General features: G+C 39.9%; 1 protein-coding gene across 1 annotated transcript; it reads right to left on the reverse strand.

Annotated features, from left to right (window-relative positions):
• Nucleotides 1–164: 164 nt before the first annotated feature.
• On the reverse strand, nt 165–14,268 carry LOC136428497 (acetyl-coenzyme A synthetase, cytoplasmic-like). The gene is made up of 15 exons (XM_066418059.1): nt 13,926–14,268; nt 11,089–11,180; nt 10,746–10,849; nt 9,947–10,019; nt 9,134–9,324; nt 8,376–8,491; nt 7,784–7,976; nt 7,100–7,233; nt 6,202–6,334; nt 5,564–5,620; nt 4,788–4,868; nt 4,150–4,258; nt 3,685–3,884; nt 2,993–3,038; nt 165–2,789 (listed from the first exon to the last, which is right to left on the reverse strand). Exons 1-15 carry the CDS (start codon nt 14,234–14,236, stop codon nt 2,575–2,577), a joined length of 2,055 nt encoding a protein of 684 aa, XP_066274156.1. The 5' UTR covers nt 14,237–14,268; the 3' UTR covers nt 165–2,574.
• Between the last annotated feature and the right edge of the window lie 7,887 nt (nt 14,269–22,155).

A 22,155-nucleotide genomic window follows, 5' to 3' on the forward strand; every position in this document is an offset into this window, starting at 1 on the left:
GCATATTGAAATGAATTGAGCCGCCTTTCTTCATAAATCGATGGCAACATCAGGCTCTGATGAATTGATTAAAAAAAAAAGGCAATTGGGAAGAAAGTTGAGGGGGTGAAGCAGCATCAGAAAGTGGTGCTAGTGTGAGAAAGGCGTGATTTCAATTATAACAATTATCTCCACATAGAACTTTATTTCACCTTCTTCATATCATATGGCCAGCTTCCAACTCTCAGTCACCAAAGGTCTATGGCGTAAGCGTAAAATATACAGCTGCCAATGTTATCTTGACTGTGTGGCTTTATCTAAACTCCTTCCAACTAGTCTTGACTTAATTTTGAACAGATGAACATCCGGTGTGTCTATATCAAAAGGAGTGCAAGGCTACTGTGTTATCATCCATGTCACCAATACACAGTTATTGTAGTCTTTAGTTAAAATGTGAAATCAACATTTCCCTCCCAATTTTTGTCTTACCAATCAGACACAATGGAAGTGTCTCCGTTACTTACATTCATCAAGTTTGCACTTACCCTGACCATAACAGACAAAATTAAGTCTTTCCTACAGCAGTATTAACTCTGATAATACCTCCCTCTTTGCATTGAGGTGGTGAATTTTGACCATTGAGTGACCAAAAACCTCTATAATTCTAACAAATTACACTGATAAAGAATTCTATTCTGTAAGCTTTATGTGTTGTGTTGTCTTTCAAATCATACTTTAACATGATCATGGATCATATTCAATACATAAAATCAGAGGCTATACAAATCAAGTCATGGGTCATACAAATGCAAGGTCACTCAGAGTGAAGGTTTAGTTGGGTCTCATATAGCAGTTGTGCTGTCCTACACACTATGACTGGCTTGTTTCATCCAGTGATAAAGTATATCCACATATGCCCAAGTTTTTGACATGATGGTCCCTTTTTCTGGACTAGTTCCTGCCTATAGGCTACCTCACAGTTCCAAGTGCACATTTGCTATGTGCTTCATTGTGATCTAAGGTCAAAGTTTAAAGCCCCTAGCATGTACACAAAGAACGGCCAAGTGACTTAAACTTTGACACCTGTAAATGTGGACATTGAACTGTGGAATGGCTTATTAAGTAGTATTCATATCAGCCACGTTCCCTGGATTATTCAACATCTAAAATCTATGCACTCAAATATAATGTTGAACACAAAAATGAAAAGAATCTTAAATTTCAGCTTGGGCTGCTCTTCATACTATACTACAAAAAAACAAAAATTTCTCTATCTATTCAAACTAATTACCCTATACTTAATCAACTTACTTATCAATACAAGCATTTCCCTCATATATAAATTAATGTCATGTCCATAAAATGCATAATGCTTGACACTACATCTCACTAAGATTTTGGCGTAAATTTTCAGTCACCAATTTACACACTCTACTATAGGACCTACAGTCTACAAATAATGTAATGAAACATTTCCACACTTTTTATGAGATATTTCTACATGGAAGAAGGTTGAGGATCACATAGATGAGGTAAAACATTTCATCAACAAGACTGGTCCCAATGTATAATAGTTATGACCTCATAAGCTTTAAAAAGGTATGTCTGCGATGCCACTATGCAATTTGTGTCTCTCTAAAATGACTTAAATTGCCCCCCTCCCCACTTGAAAGTTTTGATCTTCTTTCAAACATATTATTTATCAGACTAGTGGCAGACCTCTTGAAATTTCGTTTTCGTTTTCTAACGAAATTCAAGTGTAAAGCTTATGTGTTAAGTTAATTTGAAGATTCCACTGATACTTAAACTAGCAAATAACAAAAACCATGATAATTACAATTCTTTTTTAAACTACATGTACTGAGAAAAAAGAACAGCTGCTTTCCCTTTCTGTGGGTGTGAGTTAAAAGAATTTCTTTAACCATTCAAGTAATAGGACAAAGTAACTGCAGTTAGCTTTTGGATTTGAACTGACCAATCAGCAGACAGAAACAGGGCATTGTTAGAAGCCCTTCAGACCATCAACTGTTGCCTGTTCATATAATGTATCTATGATATCCAGCACTTGAAGAGGTGTGGATATAATCACAGTGAAAGACTTTTCGTCAGGAGGCAGACCACCTCCTGACCATGTATGTGTTGCCATCACAAACACACACTTGGACATGAATCACTATTATCATCTACATGGACTTCTTCACATATCCCTGAACTCTCAGACTGGGTAACACAGGGTCCAAACAACACATTTTCATGGCAACGAGTACTGTGCCTGGTCCGTTCTTATTAGATTTCTGGAAATTGTGAGCTAGGCTATGTGGGATGGGGTATCTAAGCAGGCCCCCATGCATAGCCTTGGGGCCCAGAAAGGGTAGCCTGATGAGGGAGCCCACCCCACCTAGCCATGCCCACCTTTTCCGGAAAGCATCCATTGTCATGGTAATGATTTTGTTGGCAGCCTGCTTTACCCAGAGCTCTGTGTTTTTTCCCAGTATGGGAAGGGATCTGTGAACTGGTCTATTGGAATGCACATCTTCATCAAGTTGCATGACCGTGATATTCTTGTCGTCATCTTTGCCAATGAGACGATTGCCACTACTCCACCCATCCCTGTACATTTTTTGGCCTGTTCTGAAACAGCACCTCCACCACAGAGGAGTCTGCCATGGTGCTGACGTCCCCCAGGTCCTTCTGATTCCTGGCGATCTTCCTCAGTACGCGCCGCATGATCTTGCCCGAGCGTGTCTTCGGAAGCCCGGGGGCGTTCTGGATGTATTCCGGGACGGCTATCGGCCCGATCTTCTGGCGTACTGTGGAGGATAGGAAAGAATACATCAATCAATCAATCAATAACTCAAAAGTTAATACAGATACTGGCACAAAACAGATACTGGCACAAAATCGACTCTTTCAACTGGCACAAAATCAACTCATATGATGACAAATATTATCATACAAACAAAGGGACCACCTTAATCAACTGCAGCAATGAAATAGGCTACACATCTCTTACCTTTGCCCTTTAGTTCTCCAACAAGCGCATCATTGAACAGCTTTCCCTGGAAAAATAAATATTATCAACTTGAGATTTCAGATGAGGAGAAAAAAATGTTGTTAAGAGTCACAAGTCAAGTCAAACCTTATGCCTCAGTCACATTTCCAAACCAGCAGTTGAGTAATGTCTCCAAAAGGTGAAAAAAAAAGATGAGTAAACTACCCAATGTCTATGGCCATCAGTTTGAAAATGTGACTGAGGCATAAGCTATATTCCGAAAATAACACAAAGATACTCCAACACAACTCACAAAACAATGACCTAAGGTCTAGAAAATCAGTTGTCAAGGTTCACTAGCAGTACTCCCATGAATTATAGTTTCATCAGGTTGGTATGTCACTGAATAAAATAACTCATAACAAAGTGTTTTATTCAACCAATGTTCCAGTGACCATTAGTCACCTTCCTCAGGGCAATTCTGACTGGTTCACTTTGCATTGCAGCTTTACATGTAAATGTTGCTACTTTTCGGAACCGAATTGATAATTGACGAGACCTACATGTGTGGCTGCAGCGCATAGTAAACCAGCCAGAATTGCCCTGAGGAAGGTGATAGATATTCACCAAAATGTTAGAGAAATAAAACACTTGGGTGTCTTGAGAGTCTTTTTATTCATCCACTACCAGTGGTTAAGCTATGTTAACCATACCTCTTTGAGAGTGACGAAGCAGTACACACACTCTCCCTTGATGGAATGAGGGTACGAGACAACGGCAGCCTCCGCTACTGCCGAGTGTTCGATCAGAGCGGACTCCACTTCTGCGGTGCTGAGGAGATGGCCGGACACGTTCATCATGTCGTCAGTCCTCCCTGTGATCCAATAGTAGCCATCCTTGTCCCTCGTACACCCTGAAAGAAGCAGCTATTGGATAAGCTGATATGCAAATTAGATCAAACCAAATGTTGCCCGGCACAGCATTACAATATGCTCCTAACAATACTCTGTTCTCTTCCATCTACCAGATTATTTTTCAGGGATTATTTGAAAAAAGCCACTTGAAAGTTCGCGGTGAAACGGTCGCTGCGAAAACCGCGAACATAAAACCACAGCGAACATTTCTGCATTTCCAGTTAATGCCCATTTCAAGATAAAGCTATCTTACAGAAGACTTACCGTCACCGGTGCAGTAGTACCCTGGGAACTTCTGGAAGTATGTGCGTTCAAAGCGCTGGTGGTCGCCGTATACCGTCCTCATCTGTCCCGGCCACGGCTGCTTCAGAACCTGACAACGTCCGACAAACAAACATTACTCACAACATTTCAAACACACACATCTAGATTTCATATGTTTTCTAACTATACAATGTAAATTAAACTTCTTGGCAGATACTTGAGACACTAGAAGTACATTGCTGGACTCAGTGGCAAATTAAAACTATGAAAGCCTTCTTAGTTCCATATTGGCCTAATCTCCAAGCAGATTTGGCAGTAGAAATTCCCAAGCAGTTAGAAAATCGAAAGTTTCCTGACTGGCCATTGTTTCTGATAGACCTCTAAACATCTGTAGATACTGGCCATTGGGAGGGGCAATTCTTTAAAAAAAAAAGGTGACTGTACAATATTCCAACTTCACATGTGCTTGAAGGTTAGGACAGAATGGTATAAAGAAGGCTGTCATATCTTTAATTTTTACTTAGATAGTCCATCATCTAGCAATGGACCAGCTGAACAGAAGTCATCATTCTTTTTGTATGCTGGTAACTATGTATTTGTCAACAGAACAAACAAACAGACAAACAAACAACTCTTACCAGATACCCTTCACATGGTCCGTCCAGTTCCTCACCATTCTCATTCACAACAGCTGGGACTTGACCAAAGAAGGGGAGAGTCTGTAGGTCAAAAACAAATCGTAACGTTAATACATGGGGTGTCCTGTGGTGTAGTGGCCTGCGCCTTTGTCTCTCACCACATCTGGTTCAAATTACTTGGACCAGAAGGCCCGGGTTCAAGCCCCGGCTTAGGACACTTCTGGACAAGAGGCGCATTGAGTCATACCAAAGACTTTATAAAAATGGTACATACTTGTGAAACAGTATGGAAGTTAAACACACTTCACTGCCAGTGGACTAGCCCCCTGCTACAGTGATTGCACCACAGTGTGGCCCAGGGCTATGAAACGGAGATGGGCACCGCCCTATACATCAATAATGGTGTGGGAGGATTTTAACTAACTAATACATGAAGAAGAGACATTTGTTCAACTTAATGTCCAACTGAAAGCAAACATCGTCAACAGTTTTTTTTACATATCTTGCATGTTTTAATATGTGCAAAATCTTTAGTATCTGTAAATGTTAACAAAGTTAGTACATGGCCATAGGTTTTTCTCCTTTCAGCTGAGTCTACCCTAATTGTAAATCACCTGACGTTTGCAGGGATCAAATTTTGCTGTTAGAAGGAAAGTTCTACGTTCACGGTGACCTCTCACAGAGAAAACCACAAGCATAAAACCCCTGCAGATATTTGATCCTTTACAGTAATGGAAGGGAAAAGCCCATCAAGTGTTGTCAATACAATCACTTACTGCAGAGCCAGGCTTGGCTGGAGTGGCACCAGGTAAAGGTGTCAGAACATGTCCACCCTGAATAAGAAATAAAAACAAATTATCACTAAGTTTTGGTGGAATTCAAAGTATCACTGCAAGACAGTCTAACCTGGAACACTAGTGCAATATATGATATTCAAATTCAAGTTGATTGATTGCAAATATCTTATTTGCACTACTTTGGTCTAGTCATGACAACTCATTATCAGTTTCAGCAGGTTGGTAAATAAATGGATAATACCATGTTTTTTTTTCTGCACAACCAAAAGTATCTACTACATAATTACAATAAACAACTGTGCAAAAGACTGGGAGGGGCCAAGATCATAGACAGAGAGGACAACAAATGCATGTGTTGGATTATTAAAGGAAGCTGTATGGATCAGAAATTCTACTCCAGTCATGAGGGGGGATAGAAACTTAGCCATGTTTGGGACTGCAGTCTGCAGCGACACCTAGCAGTGGGAAGTAGTACTACCAGTACCAGTCATTATAGCCTTGAGGATTAGGTAACACAAGGACTATCAAAATATTGGCATACTTTAGGTTGTATGTAAGAACTGTATCATCCATTTATAAGAACTTTCTCATAATGATATGAAAATGTGTGAACTCACAGTCTCCGTCTGCCAGTATGTGTCCACAATGGAACATCTCTTGTCCCCGATGACGTTGTAGTACCAGAGCCAGGCCTCTGGGTTGATGGGCTCACCAACTGTGCCTAGAACCTTCAGGCTTTTTCTAGAGTGCCTAAAAATGTAGGATACAATTACATGTAGGTTCTATAGGGCAAAGATTAAAAAATATCGAAAAAAATATCAACAGACCATTTTTGAACGGAATCAAACTGACTTTACTGATCTTATCAATCGCACACAGCTTGTGAGGTCAGGAAGTGAGCTAATTCTCTGTTATTGTTAATGGGAAAAAACGACCTAAACATACACACATACATTCATAGGAGGATGTATGGATTTAGCCTGGTATCCATGTTATTCTAGCTTCAGTTTGCTCCTCCAATTGCTTCCCTGCTAATCAGTCTAGCACCTATTCCTGTTTAAATGCATGGCCCTCTAAATTTCTTCATCATTTATTTCTGGTGCAGAATATTTTTCAGATGCAATGTAATGGGCATCAAAAGGAAAGTGAACTCAATCAGGTCTAGCTCATTGACGAGCTAATCATCCACTGGTCGTGACAGAGAAGGCAGACGCTTGTACAGAATTTACAGGAGCATTGTGTCTTTTTGACAAGTACAATGAACAGTGACTATGGCTTGGCTTGAGGACTGTGACCCTTTCCTGTAGCGTGCATGTGGGGTGAGCGACAACATACAGCAAGGATGCGAACTCCAAACTCTGGTGGGTCACTAACCATTGGACTACTCTCATCTCCCAAATAAATATACCGGTACAACCTCAAAATCCACCCGATACGTTATTATTTTGGACGGTACGTTTATTAATTTTTTGGAAAATGGGGGCTTTGCTAACCAGAGATTTTCATCCAACTTACTTCTTGACGTAGTCCTCTCCAAACTTCATGAGTGTACGGATGGCCGTAGGTGCTGTGTAGAATTTGGAGACCTTGTACTTGTCCACAATCTCCCACATCCTTCCAGCATCTGGCCATAAGGGCATTCCTTCAAACTGTCAGTAAACATAATCATTATTAAGTACAACTTGGATACTGAAATATTGAACTAGAACTTCAAGTTGATAATGTTTCAGACAATCAAATCAGGCCTCATTGAAATTAAATTTGAGGTCAAAGAACGTTTTTTGTGTATGTAAATTTGTTAGGTCATGAAACCAAAATGTCTCTACTTAATCTATGACAAGTTAGCCTAGAACTCTATTAAGCATGTTTGTCTACTTATAGTGGTGACCAGAAAGACAAAAAGAGATCCACATTCTTGTTTAATGTTTCTTATGAGATAAAAGGAAACCTTGGACATAACAATTACCACTTCTTGAAGAGAAAGTTAAAGGAAATCAACGAAATAGCAGAACTATCTAACTATCTGGTAAGACTCCTTGAGAGCACAAACAATCAACCTTAGCATGTTAAAGGGAAAGGGCTAGCAAGCCTTCCCTGTAAAAGGATACCGTTTCTCAAACAGTAAGGAAACTTGCTGCCCGATGTGCCACAAGGCTCTACAAGGGTCTGAACGAACGAACCAGTTCCTCTGTTACTTACTATGACACTTGTAGCTCCGTTCAGCATTGGTCCATAGGTGATGTAGGAGTGGCCGGTTATCCAGCCGATGTCGGCAGTACACCAGTAGATTTCCCCTGGCTTGTAGTCGAAGACATATTTAGTGGTGGTTGCTGCATAGAGCATGTAACCAGCCTGAGTGTGGAGAACACCTTTGGGTTTGCCTGTGGACCCACTGGAATAGATGAGATGAAAAGAATTCCTCCAACACAAAGTTAGGGGGACATTGGCTTTGACTACTAGTATCTATAGACTCTGGGATGTCCCTGTAGCTCAACTGGTGACAGTCTCACAGTTGAGCTCCTGGTTCCAATTTGTTGGTAACTGGGAGACCCTGGTTCAAATCCTGACACAGGACTTTGTAATTATGTTTTACCGACATTCAACTTTATCTTATGTGGTGTACCCAAAATTCCTTCTGTACACGTAATTTATTTGTTGAGTGCACCAGTGTACCCATTTCCAAAAATGAATTTCGAGCCGTTATGTAATGCTACAGGCCCATGTATAAAGGAGTAATGTAATCATCTTTTCAACACGTCCACACTAAAGGAAGGTTGAATAATTGACATACCTGGTATAGAGCATGAAGAGCGGATCCTCAGCATCCAGCCAGACTGGTTCAAACTGGTCGCTGGCGTCCGCCATCAGGTCATGCCACCAACAGTCACGGTCGTTGTGCCAGTTGGTCTGCCAATTAGAGTCATACATTAACACTTGACGATGGTTTCATGAACAATTTGAAATTTTGAATAGTACAAACTGTTTGAAACTGTCATCTAGTTTTATCTTTACACTGATTTACTTAATTTTACTGTTACAGTAGAAATTTTTGATTAATAAAAGAAAAAGACCTGTTTCAGATGACAGGGCTGAAATATGATTTTTCCAGCACCTGCAATATCACAATTTGTCAGCAATTTTAATTGAAGTTTGGAGAAACTTGCTGTAAATATAGAAGCTATTGTTTCTGCCTTTCAGCAACACAATTTAAATACATTTTTTATAAGCTTACTTGAGATTAATAACAAGTTTGAAATCTTTTACCCTGCAAAATTGTATGCTACTATCTAAACAATTAAAAAATTGCGGGTGGGTACTGTAGAATGATTCAATTATTTTCACAAAAGTTAATTTCATGGCAGGAGGGAAAGTCTGTTTCTGTTGTGTTCTAACTACTGTTGAAACAATTCTGAAGTGTCATGATTATGCAGTTTAGAGGTCACCATGAAAACCGCTACCCGCTAACATTAAACCGCCGCAAAATTTCCAACATTTACAGTACTTTTGGCTGTGGATGAATAAGATTTCTTGGAAGGTGGTTTTCGGTACCTGGAGCTTGATGCAGGGTCTTTTTGGAGGATGGTGTTCCATGTCTCCCCCTGCGCCAGGCTCCCTCTTCTCTCCGAGATGCCTGACCACGATACACGAGTTCACCGTGAACCCCGCGTCCAGACACTCCTGGATCGCCGTGTCTGAGATGTCCTTTAAGTTCAACAACTTCTCACCTCGGTACACTCCGTCTGTGGAGTCAACATCAGATTCAGATTCTGTCTGTGTCACTGGTCAATCTATTGTCGTATATCAACAATCCACAAAAAAAGGTCAATTCGGAAACTTGTATGTGATCAGTCATTACTTCATGAATTGTATAGTATGAGGTATTATAAAGGAAAATATGCAAGACTTAACACATAATACTAATCTTTTAAAAAACAATGGACACGTGATTGAGGGATAATTCTGAACTTTTTTTCTCATAACCTACTTACAAAAGTAGCCCGGGTGCTAAACCCATGAATTCATGATTAACAAACAAAATATCATTGTTAAGGACAGTAAATAAGATTTCCAATGATATAAATATCTTATGTATAAGACAGTGCAATCGATAATCATAAAGTATTTAGGGAGATATGATTGACCAAAATCAAGTTTTCTGATCATTATGTATCCAGTTTGATTAGTTATAACAATACACATAGTGTAAAACTAAAAACGTAACAGCAAACCACATGCAGTATATATCATTTCTGAAGTTCCCTCCTATAAGTATAAATATCATCATAATTACAATGTAACAACATCCTAGCACCATTAATGGTTATGTCAGGACAACTTACACATTTGTGTGTTGCCACATACCTGCAGTGATAAGAACAGAGCTTTTGGAGTCCAAGATTCTGCCAGCTAGTGAGTCTGCAGAGAATCCTCCAAACTAGAAAAAAACAGAAGCAGTTATCTAAGTATAACTAAGTACGTGTCAGCCATAGCCTGTAGTGATTGTAACTAGTATACAGCCAAAACTGCCCAAGAATACCATTCAGGCCAATTTCAGGGACCAACAAAATCTGGTCTATGTAAACAGGTGATCATCATAGACAGGACTCTTAATGCTTGTTGTGTCAATGGGAAAAATTATCTAACTTGAAGGGATCATTAAAATGTGGTCACATTGGCCAGGTGGTCCTTTTGTACAGGTTTCACTGTACTTTGCCATGTTCTTCCTCCATAGATACGGCAAGAATGTTGTCTTCCTTAAACAGAGGCAAAATCTGTTTTTCTTCTTCTTTTCTTACAACTGCATATATACAGAATGAAAGATATGGTAAAATATTTTTTTTTCTCTCTCATCATTGGATCATTACCAGTGCAATAGTCTAGTGGATAGAGTGTTCGCCTTGCACACTGAAGGTTGTGAGTTCAATCCCTGGCCGGGCCATACCAAAGACTTTAAAAATGGTACATACTGCTTTCTCTGCATAAGCACTCAGCATTTGCAAAAAGAGTATGGTAGTTAAACACACATCATTACAAATGGACTAGGCCCCCGCTGTAGTGACTTGCACAAATGTGTGGCCCAAGGGCTACAAAAATGGAGATGGGCGCCACCCCTATGCGTCTTATCAAGACGTCTGGGATACTTTAATCATTGGATACCTACCACAATAGAGTGGACAGCTCCGATCCTGGCGCAGGCCAACATGGCCACCACAAGCTCCACAATCATGGGCATGTAGATGGCCACACGGTCACCCTTCTTCACTCCTGTTAACAACAGAGACAAAATTTATCAACAAATTAAATTAGAACCATTCATTTCAACACAACACACTGCTGTAAAAAAAATTATCATAAGTTTGATTCTGATAAATCAAAAGAACAGAAGAGAAACTCTTTTATAAACAACCATTGATGTCAGTCCCTGAATATATTCATAAAAACATATCTAAAAGAACTTAAAAAACTGAAACTTTGTGAAAGGTATGTTTTATCTGGTTTTGTACCTTTGTTGATGAGGACATTTGCACACTTGCAAACTTCTTTCAGCAACTCGCTGTAAGTGATTTGACTAGCATCTCCTGGGTAGTTGCCCTCCCTAGAGTTAAAAACAAAATGAAGAAAGCATAATTATGAAAATTAGTAACACGCAGTTACACGCTTGTAGTTGTATCTGATCATGATGTATCATATTGATTTAGACTACAGTATCAACCATTAGGAAGAAAAAATTGGGGCTTGTTTTCAATGTCTATAGCCCTGTGGAGCCTAGTAACTTTCAGATTTTAGGAACCTCAAAAACTGTGTAGTATTTTTATGATGTGAAAAATATTTTTGAGGTTACCATATTTCATTTCATTCCATTCTCTTTAAAAAAACATCAGAACGGTTGAGCATATACACAGCCTGCGTTCATTTGTACGAATCTGTCAAAGCAGGCCCTTCAATGTTTAACCAAGGTTGAACCGAACCAGTTTGATTGTCCAGTCATTGAAGGCATTCTAGTGGCCTTGTCACTGAATGGGTTTAACATCAGCTGACCTCAGTAAATAGAACGCTAGTTAGAGACAGCTGCAAGCTTAGTTCATTCCAGAATCTCCAAGCAGATGTAAGGTCTGGCCCAGTCAGGCTTTTAGCTAGGATTTATACTTATTGACAGGTCGTCTTAAAATTGGGAAGAGGGGGGTTTTAAGTTCCCCAATGGGCTCTGTGGATGAACATGTCAACCAATTCAAATACTGATATTCACTTTATCTTCACGGTAGCAAAATTTCAAGGTGTAAGAAAAATGGACATTTTCACTGAACTTTAACTTAAGTTCATGATGGCAGAAATCGATTTACAGAACGGATGTGTGAAGGAATCATACATAATAACAACAGGTTTTTGTCACGGTGATGATAAGTTCACGGTACAGAGGTGATCGTGGAAACATGAAGTTACAGTGAAACTGAAAGAAACAGGAATTACAGTACTGTCCTAATGTCTGGTATGAGCAAGGAGGTTTAATCAGGAGGAGAGAGCCCAGAGACACTTCCCTGATTAAACCTCCTTGGTATGAGGAAAAAACAACAGTCTGGCAGTGTGTGTGTGTGTGTCGGTGTGTGTGTGTGGGGGGGGGGGGGCATGTGATGTACATGTGTATGTAATACAGTAGAATCCGCTTAACTGCACCACCCATTTGTCAGCGTTTTTGGTGCAATTATCCGGCTGGTGCAATTATGCGAAATGCCCAGCTGGACCGCACCACCATGGGCGAGGGGGTGTATTGTTAGTCAGAAACATTAGCATAAAGAAAACAGACGAAATTATTCAGTTATTAACTTTATTTATTGACCCTTTGCTGAAAATAAAGAAATGACTACGAACCTGTTTTGATTTTGCATTCTTTCATTTTTCCATGCGATCTACCGCATTACAGCACACGTAATGTTACAGGGGAGGCAAGTTCTGAAACATCGTCATACCAGTCATGGGATAACAGTTTCTGTGTTACATTACGTAGAGTGCAGTTGTCGATTTACGTAAATCATGTACCGTCATGAAACTAGGAATTGAAACTAAAACCTGGTTACTGATTACGGATGACCCGCCCGGGACCTCCCATACGATTCCCATCAACGCAACTGTCAATGGAGACCGCCTTCTTTTGTTAATACTCAACACAGTTTTAAACATATTGGCGGTATTGCACCTTTACACCGGCGGGTATCGGCTCATTTGTACCGCGTTTGTCGATTTAAGCGCACCTTTTCAGTTAACTTGTCGAGGATTTTTGAAAGAAATTGGTGCAGTTATCCGGCATTGGTGACCATGCGCGGTGCAGATATGCGGAGTCACTAACAATGCAGTGAATGGGAACCGGTTTTGGATATTGGGATTCGGTGCAATTAAACCGAAGGTGCGTTTATCCGAGGTGCAATTAAGTGGCTTCGTCTGTACCAGGGAAACAAGGCATCCTCTGCAAAAAAGAGTGTCGAATTTCTTTGTTTTCTTACTGTAGGGCAATCTCTATAATAGCCTTGGCTCAGTTTTTGCACATCTTTTCAGTGGACCCAACCGCATTTTCTTCCCCCTTGTTGTTGGGAGAACTCGTGGACCACTAAAACAAAGTTGTCTGGAAAGCCTACCCTACATCTGCTTGGAGATGAGCCAATAATACTAGACAGCTGCCACGCACCACTTCATGACACACTGGGACCTTCACAGGCTGGATACAAGGACAAAGGGTCAACTTGTTGTGCACATTTATAATAGTCACATGGCTACTGTGCTTTTGGCATAGCCATCGGTGTCCAAAAAGTGACAAAATTATTAATAATAGGACCACAGGAAGAAATTATAGCTGGAATGTCAAGCTAATTGTGTTGCCTTGTATCAAGTAGCTAGGTTAAATAAAGTTTTTTTTTGCTATCTGCAATTTTGCTAGTTGTCAGTTATTTTACCTCTGCCATTTGTAAACACTTTCTGCAAATTGTACTCAAGCTTTAACATGTGTTACCTTGGTGTTACAGAGTGTGTGTAATAATTTTGAAGTTGATTTAATTCTTAAACCTATAAGTTATGAATGGTACAGATTTGTATACATGTCAATAATACAATATTTGTATACGTCCCCATACAACTTATATCGTAAAATCCATAATTTTTCTAGGGCACAAGCTGCTGCGGACAAGCTAGTCCTTTGTTATTGTTGTAGTGCCATCTTCTTTGATGGTAAGATAACACTGTATTGAATTCTGTTGCCGAAGGCGTTTAGATCAAACAAAATGAACTTTGTTTACTTAATTATAAAAAGGAATGTCTTAAAGATCTTGTAGGATTCATATCTAGCATAACTTACCAGTAAAACGCCACGCTGTCCCCTAAACCCTTCTCAATGTTGTGGTCCAAGCAGTTGTAACAAACATTGGTCGTGGCTCCCGCCATCCATTTTATGAAAATTTCACCCTGACGGACATCGTAATTGTACTCCCAAAACTTGCCGCTACACTGGCTTTTCCAATAGAAATCTTGGGCGATTTTGCCCCAGAACGCTTCGGGGTTTTCCACGGATTCCTTGTACATCTTTTGGTACTGCTCGATGGAGGAGACGTGGGAGTTTTCCCTGATATGATCGTGTGGGATGTACACGCCCTCTCCTTTGTCGGCCATCTTGCTTGTGTCAGGTGAGGTGAGGCGGCAAACAGGGATGGTATCGCACCGGGGTTTATTGTGATAGGAGACAAAAGTGGTTCTGTACTTGCATTTGTGAATTTTACTGCTGTTCACGCCGTCTTCAGCAGGAGATTTCTGTGTTTTTTTTTTGCCATCTTAGATTTGCAGAAGTTGATAAATTTCATGTAATTATGGTATTGAAGCCGTTGAACATAAAGGCACCTGTTAGTCTGCTGTTGAGAGAACTTGTTAGAGACCCTGTTAGAGAAACTGTTTAGCACAACATGCCTTGAAGTTAATTGCCCATACAACAGAATTTGCATAAGAAAACAATTCCTTAAAGCTATTGAATTTAAGCAAATTGGTTGTCAGTGTTTGTATCTGCCAAGATGTAGGCCTTTTCAATGATTTACTGTGGTTTAAGTCCAAATTTGAGGCATTTCAATGCAAGCTGCTAAGACTTTGTCTGCAATGAAATTTCTATTAAAAAAAAGACACCTTTGAGGTGCAAACGTATAAAACATGTGCAAACGTTTTCGCTGCATACTTTCAAATATGAAAAATTTGTACCAATAATGTGCTACAGGTCTCAATATTGATGGATATTTAGTCGTGCATGACATATGCTCACAGATGTTGGCTGACATTTAACTTTAAAACCTGCCCTAAATATATTTCTATCAAGATGACTTTCTTATATCATGAAGAGTAACTGCTTTTAGTATGGAGCATTTTGGCAGAAACAGGATTTTCCATGCTTTTATGCACTTTCAACAAAAGGTGCAAGTGCCTCATAAAGACCAAGATTAGAATAATTGCCTTAAATAACCCTGTTAGTGTATATTCAGAAGGTTTCAGTGTTTTTGCATTTGCAAACATATGTTTTGTACCCACTGTCACAGTGTTCTTTCAACTACATGTACAATATATTTCAAAGACAATGCAAATTCTTGATTTTCACCATGCTGTGAAATTCAAGTAATGCAAACTTATTTGACTCAACAGTAATGTTAGTGTAACTATCTAAATCAGTTAAAACTAGAGTTCAGCGACCCTTATTCCTTCGTCGACTGATGTTAGCCTTATCGGGAAGCATATTGTAATTGTTTTCCAGTCATTATGCAAATAAGGACCTCATTCGCATGAATAATGTCAGTTGATCATCTTCTCTACCCAAATAAAACAAGTTGTTCAAAGTATGTAAGTCTTATCTTGGAAAAGAAGGCTTTTGTAGTATTTTGTCATAAATCCTGTAGATGAGGTCCTCATTTGCATGATTTATGTCTTATTATGTCCACATCTACTTAACTTTGAATGCTGCAAGAATGAAATCCCCATCATTTGCCATTATGGAGTTATAATATTTTGTGATTAATCATCCAAATTAGGTGATCATTTGCATAACTGCTATCTATTGATATTCCTTCTCTTTCTCAGTTACATCATATTAGTTACATGTCTCATGTTTATGAGTCCTATAATGGCATGAATGGAATTTATCAACTTTCCTCAACTATACCAATAAATATACTATTAGACGATCCATCAACCCCTTCTTGATTTATTCCCATTCAAAGTACGAAACGAAATCGACTCCTGCAGTTCCAAAAAAGCGAGGAACCCAAACCTACAGGACTTACTCTCCCTCCCAAGAGCTATCTACTACTCCAAAGCCATGACCAGACTATCAATCAACCAATAAATCAATCAATCAAAAATGGTTTATTCATCAGCAGAATAGGCAACACTAACGTTACATATGCAAGCGATTTGTTTTGAGCCAGCGGTCACTACGGAGGCTGGTACTCAGGCTAGGAAAATGGAGTGTTCGCGCTGGTTTTAAATTCGCGGCAGCACTATAGTCACACACTGATACAATATTGGAGAAAAATGTTTGCGGTGGTTTTATGTTGGCGGTGAAACGGTTGCCGCGAAAACCGCGAACATAAAACCACCGCGAACATGTCTGCATTTACAGTATCCATTGTACTGGTAAACTGACTGCTTGAGCCGGAGGCAAACCAAACTTACATGTAGGCCACCATAATAACCGGAGCTAATGATAGCTGGTCAGCTACCATGGCTACTATTGTATGTGACTCATACGGATGAATGGAACCTAAGCTTTCCCACCTTTCGTTTTGAAACGTGGGAATTGATTGGTCAAGATGAACCTTTATTGAAAGTAGCTAAAACATAACATCGTTTACACACAATACGGAGGATCTGCATGGGGGGGGGGGGGGGGTCCTGGCGGTAAATTCAGGCCAGCCGATAACGCTTAGCGGTAACTTCAAGCCGGTCGATAACGCTTAACGGTAACTTCAGCAAATTAAAAAAAAAAAAAAGAACATGAGATACCCCTGAAGACGACGGTTGTTTGCCACAAGGCGTCCTGATCTTGTGGCAAGAGACCTGTTAGGTCCTGTTACGCTATACATTCTCGCACGCCTGCTCCGAACCCTTTAAATTCGGCGGCGACAGGAAATTTTGTATTCATCAGGTGGGACGAAATGTTCATGATCACGATGACAAGCGCCGAAGGCGCGACGATAATTTTGAAATCTTGACCCTCGAGCTCTGAAACGCCTTTTCCTGCATTCTGAGGGGGGAATTTTGCGGAAGAGTAAGCTAAGTTTTATTTCTATTTGAAAAAAAAAAAAAAAATACAGAAGAGTTTCAGCTTGAGTTTTGGGGGTCGACGCCCTCCTGAAAATATTTTTCGACAGAGGCCCGGGCAAAATTTTAAAATCTTGAACCGTGAAACGCTTAATTTCCTGAATTTTGAGGGGAAAACCTTGCTGGTAAAGTGAAAAATAGACAGAAGTGTTTCAGCTGGAAATTTTGTGGTGGGGGGAAGGGGGGGCTAGGGGCGCCCTACCGACATATTTTCGCCGGAGCCGTGTGCTCCCTGGAGAAAATTTTGAAATCTTGACTCACCGAAACGCTATTTCCTGCGTAACGAGGAATTACTCAATAACGCTTAACGTTGAATTCAGGATGACAAATAACGCTTAACGAGGAATTAAAACGACCAGTAATGCTTCACGATTAATATACCGATAACGCTTAACGGTAAATTCAGGGCGGCCGGTAACGGTGAATTAAAATCGCCCGTAACGCTTAACGAAAAAGGGCATGCAGACCCTCAATACGGTAATTTCTTTCAAGATCCTTTGTTCTCTTTTCCGCAAGCTCCGAAGAGAAATAAGTTTCCCGTCGACGCGTCTATTTCACAGACAACATATACACAATAAGGGTACTGAAAGTAACAGTAGCCGCCATGATAACCGGAGCTAATGATAGTTGGTCGACCGGTCAGCTACCATGGCTACTATTGTATGTGGAAGATTTTTTGTTGATACTTGCCTCCGTAGGTTGCTGAAAAATAGGTTGAATAATTTGCCAAACGCCGGACAGATTTACAATTTGTAACTACAATATATTATTATACTATAATGGATCTACAGATCCTCTGATAAAATATTCCCCGTTTTCGGCAATGTCTATCATTTCGTTCAGCCCTGTTATGTTACGCTGAATGGTGGTTATACCGATTGACCAATCCAAAGTCAGATTCTGTTGTTTTTTTCTCTAGCTACGTTGTTCTCTCCAGAGGTGGTTCATTTCATAAGCCAAAAAAATGACGGACCTCGTAGTAGGTCATACATTTACATTTTTCAAGGACAAAGGATCTTGAAAGAAACTACTGAAACGATGTTATGTTTTAGGGCCCTGTCACACTTGTGCGTCTATTCAAGTGCGTGTGAGTTGCCCATTAACAGTTTGTTGGTTTAGTTTAAGTAAGGTTTGCGGGGAAAAAGTTGTTTTCTACTTTGATCCTCCGTTGTGTAGCCTGGTTATTGAACCTAAGAAATCACTTATTCGGCTGCAAACTTAACCTAAACCAAAAACATGTTTAATACGCAACCCATGCGGACTTGTATATACGCACAAGTGTGACAGGGGCTTTAGCTACTTTCTATAAAAGTTGCTCTTGACCAATCGATTCCCACCTTCAAGTAGAACGAAATGTGGTTATCGTGGTGGTATATCTCATCTGAAAATCGGTAAATTTAGGTTTCATATATCCATATGGGTCACAATAGTAGCTCCAGCTGTCAATAGCTCCGGTTATTTTGTTGACCGGAATAGAAAACCATAGACGGTTGACCACAGATAGGTTTGATGCGGAAGATTTGTTGTCTATTCTCGACTCCGTAGGTTGCTGAAACACTGAAATAGGTTGAATAATCATATCAATAATCGTATTTCAGACATGTCGCACTCCGCTCCAAAGTATGTCGAAGTGGGGGGAGACACAATACGACGTATTTGAGTTTTGACCGGAACAGAAAACCATATTCGTCGTGCTTCGCCCAACTACGATGCCCCCCCCCAACTGCGACGTACTAAGATGCCCCCCCCCCCATCGACGCTGTGTCAACAACTTTAGTCTCTGATTTGAGAAAGACAAAAACTAATCTCTTGCCGATGCATCCCATATCCCATAGAGACAAAAAATATTTATGTTTCGAGACCATCACTGTTAGTGTAGATTTGAGGTAGATTATAGACTAAATAAAGCTAGGGTGTTCAATCTATGTATGAATTGAACCTCCGTCCAATATAAAGTAAGAATAACATGGGCCCTAATGCAGCTCTCTAATCTAACTGGAAGGACGGGTTCTTTCCCCTTCGCTATTAACCCAGATTTGAGACCAGAACCTGAAAATATCCTGAGGTCCGCCAGTGTCAACAACTGCTACTCCTCTCCACCAAACCAGAATAGAAGTAGGTTCTGAATTTTGTTTTGTAAAACGAGGATGTATAGAATGGAATGTTGTCCAAAGATAGGTTTGATGCGGACGATTGGTTTATTCTAGATTCCGTAAGTTGCGTGCCCGAAAGATAGGTTGAATGGTTTGCCAAAGGCGTTAGCTGGACAGATTTGCCATTTGTTAAAAAAATCTGTACTACAACGGATCCCCTAGTCTTGGTGTGCTACGCGGAATAGTGGTTATACCACCTGATCAATTCAAATTCTGCTTTTTAAAAATATTTCAAAAAGTTACGTGTCTCAAGAAGTAGGGCATTTCATAAGTAGAAGGAGGGACCTCATTGTAGGCCATATATTTACGCATTTTAAAGAATAAATCACATTGAAACAAACTACTGAAACGATGTTATGTTTTAGCCACGTTGCTTTTGACCATGACGTATGTAGATAGCTTGGTTGATGCTTTGCATAATTGAATAATTGCTTCAAAGAAAACTCATAAAAGAACGTGCGCATTATCACGCTGTATGAGGTTTGATAGCCACCTTGTAAGACACGTTTAAAGCTACAGTTGGTTAGCGAAATCTTATCATGGTCAATTGATATGATAAGAGGTATATCCAGTTTTGTCTGAAATCAGCTGAAGTGTCATTTTTCTTTCATGTGACTTAAGCAACTAGCCGAATGAAGGCAGGAGTGGATGTTAAAACATTAAATAGTAGCATGTGTTGGGGAAGAAGAAAGACACGTCAAGATTTATTTTCGTTGCATTTTCAGTTAGAAAAATATTAAGTCGATTTTACAAAATTTTATTTATTCATTCCAGAGTTTGAAGAACTGTCAATATTCATACACTCCTTTCATGTTTTATGTATATAAAAAAATGTGGAGGACGTGAAGCAAGAGAGTTATTTACTGTGGGATATTTACAAGTTATTACCGGGAGGTAGACTGTCTTTCCGATCAAATTACTTTTCAGGGTAAACTAGACATCCACAACCTCATAACTTCGACAAATGATGTAATCCTTTTCGAGCGACACATTATAGATGTTTCTCATTGATTATGCAAATAAGGTGCTCCTTTTCATGAATCATATCAGTTGATAATCTTCTCCACCAAACAGTAGTTTATGAGAGTATTATCTTAACAAAGAAAGAAGTTCTTAATTTACATAATTGACATTAGCGATGTTCACCTTCACTTAACTTCCAAATGCTGCAAGTTTAAAATCCCCGTCACTTATCACTACGGAATAATACTACTTTCTAATCAATTATGCATATTAGGTCTTCGCTGGCACAATGTATGTCACATGGCTAATTACGGAACACAGTAGATTTATGAAATGTCCTCATTAGTCATGGAATTTACATCCTGATTTGCAACATTATCATCTAATTATGCCCATCATCACCTAAGATACCTATATACCTTAATAGTTCATCACTACCCGTCAACTCCTTCTTGATTTATCCTCTTTCAAAGATTTAAGAAAAAATACAGTTCTTAATATCAGAATATCTTCCACCAAGAAAATTTTCGAAAACACCAAACACTGACATTTCCGCTACAGTACCATAACAAACCGCTAAGGGGCCAACTATTTGATCATTTTGAGGTGTCATCAAGACCTACCCACCTACCAAATATCAAGACAACCCTAGGCTTTCTCGAGTTATCATGTTCATATATGGACACACACACGCGCACGCGCACACACGCACACACACACACACACACCGGCACACACACACACACACACACACACACACACACACACACACACACACACACACACACACACACACACACTTTTGCTTGTCCCAAAGTTGCATCACTTTGTCTGGTAAGAGATAAACAGGAAATGATGACTTGATTGACAGTATGGACTGTCTATTACCATTTGTGTCGGTGACACCGACTGTAATAGTTCTAAAAGGGGAAGAGCTTAGAATTGTGAGTTGTGTATTTTGTAGACCATGTTGTGAGTAGATTTCGAGTGTAATCAAGCAGTATTATGCTCTGATTTGTTATCGGACATGAATCATCAGCTCTCACACGTACTGTTCGGTACGTTTTCTGCCCGTAGTTGAATGAGACCATGGCCGATCTTAAATGGCAGAGAGGATCACGCGGAACCAAGTGCGTGCTGGTTGCAGGGATCGTTGTGCTGATTTGCTTCGCCATACTTTACGTTCAGGATGTTAACATCTTGCAGAATATGTTGGGTAGGTTTTTTTGTCTTTTTCAGTCTGACAATTTCATGAACATGGACGTCCATCTGTAATTGTAGAAGTACAACTGTAACTTCAAATACGAGGACATTTGTCTTTCCCAAATTTTCACAATTCCAGTCAAGGATTAAATCCACTGACTCTGTCAAAGTTCGAACATTTCTGTCCTGGCAATACGAGGATACATCGTTATTATCGTAGAGTATACAGAAATAAATATGCAGTACTGTAGGAAAACGCCAGGTAAACCATTTTGGAACTTGACCTTCCTTTGCACAACCACTACACACCTACCGAAAATCATGAAGATCCATCAAAGGTTTCTCGAGCTATGCTCTTGACATACATACTGACCCACCCCACAGCTGGCGTAACCGAAAACATAATCTTCTCGGCGAAGATATTGATACTTTGTGGTCGATTACAATATGATATGTGTCTATTAACTTATAGATCACCACGCTAAGAGCAACAGACCGCCCCGGCCACGACCCCACCAGGGCAAGCGGCCGGAAAGCGATGAGCGGCACGCCAACATCGAACAAGTACAGTCCATAAGGAAGAATGTACTGAAAGAATATTGCCAGAAGAACTCATCATCGGACATGGTCAGTAACTTTATATTCTATTCCTATGATGTTTATCTATTTTACCTTGGACTAAGCTGTTGTTTGTTGACAATGCAATGTGTTGTTGCTTGCGCCTTAAAAGGAATGCATTGGCAATTGCGTTCTGTCTTGTTGGTTGTTATCGCGGACCATAGTGAATGTCTCTCGAGCTGATATTATGTGGGGTCGTGTGGCGCAACGGCATAAAGGGAAAGTGATCTCGAACCAGTGAACTCAATGAACAGATGAGCTAATCTTCCACTGGTCGTGACAGAGAAGACAGTCGTTATG

Source organism: Branchiostoma lanceolatum, chromosome 2, assembly GCF_035083965.1.
Source record: "Branchiostoma lanceolatum isolate klBraLanc5 chromosome 2, klBraLanc5.hap2, whole genome shotgun sequence".
Taxonomy (NCBI): domain Eukaryota; kingdom Metazoa; phylum Chordata; class Leptocardii; order Amphioxiformes; family Branchiostomatidae; genus Branchiostoma; species Branchiostoma lanceolatum.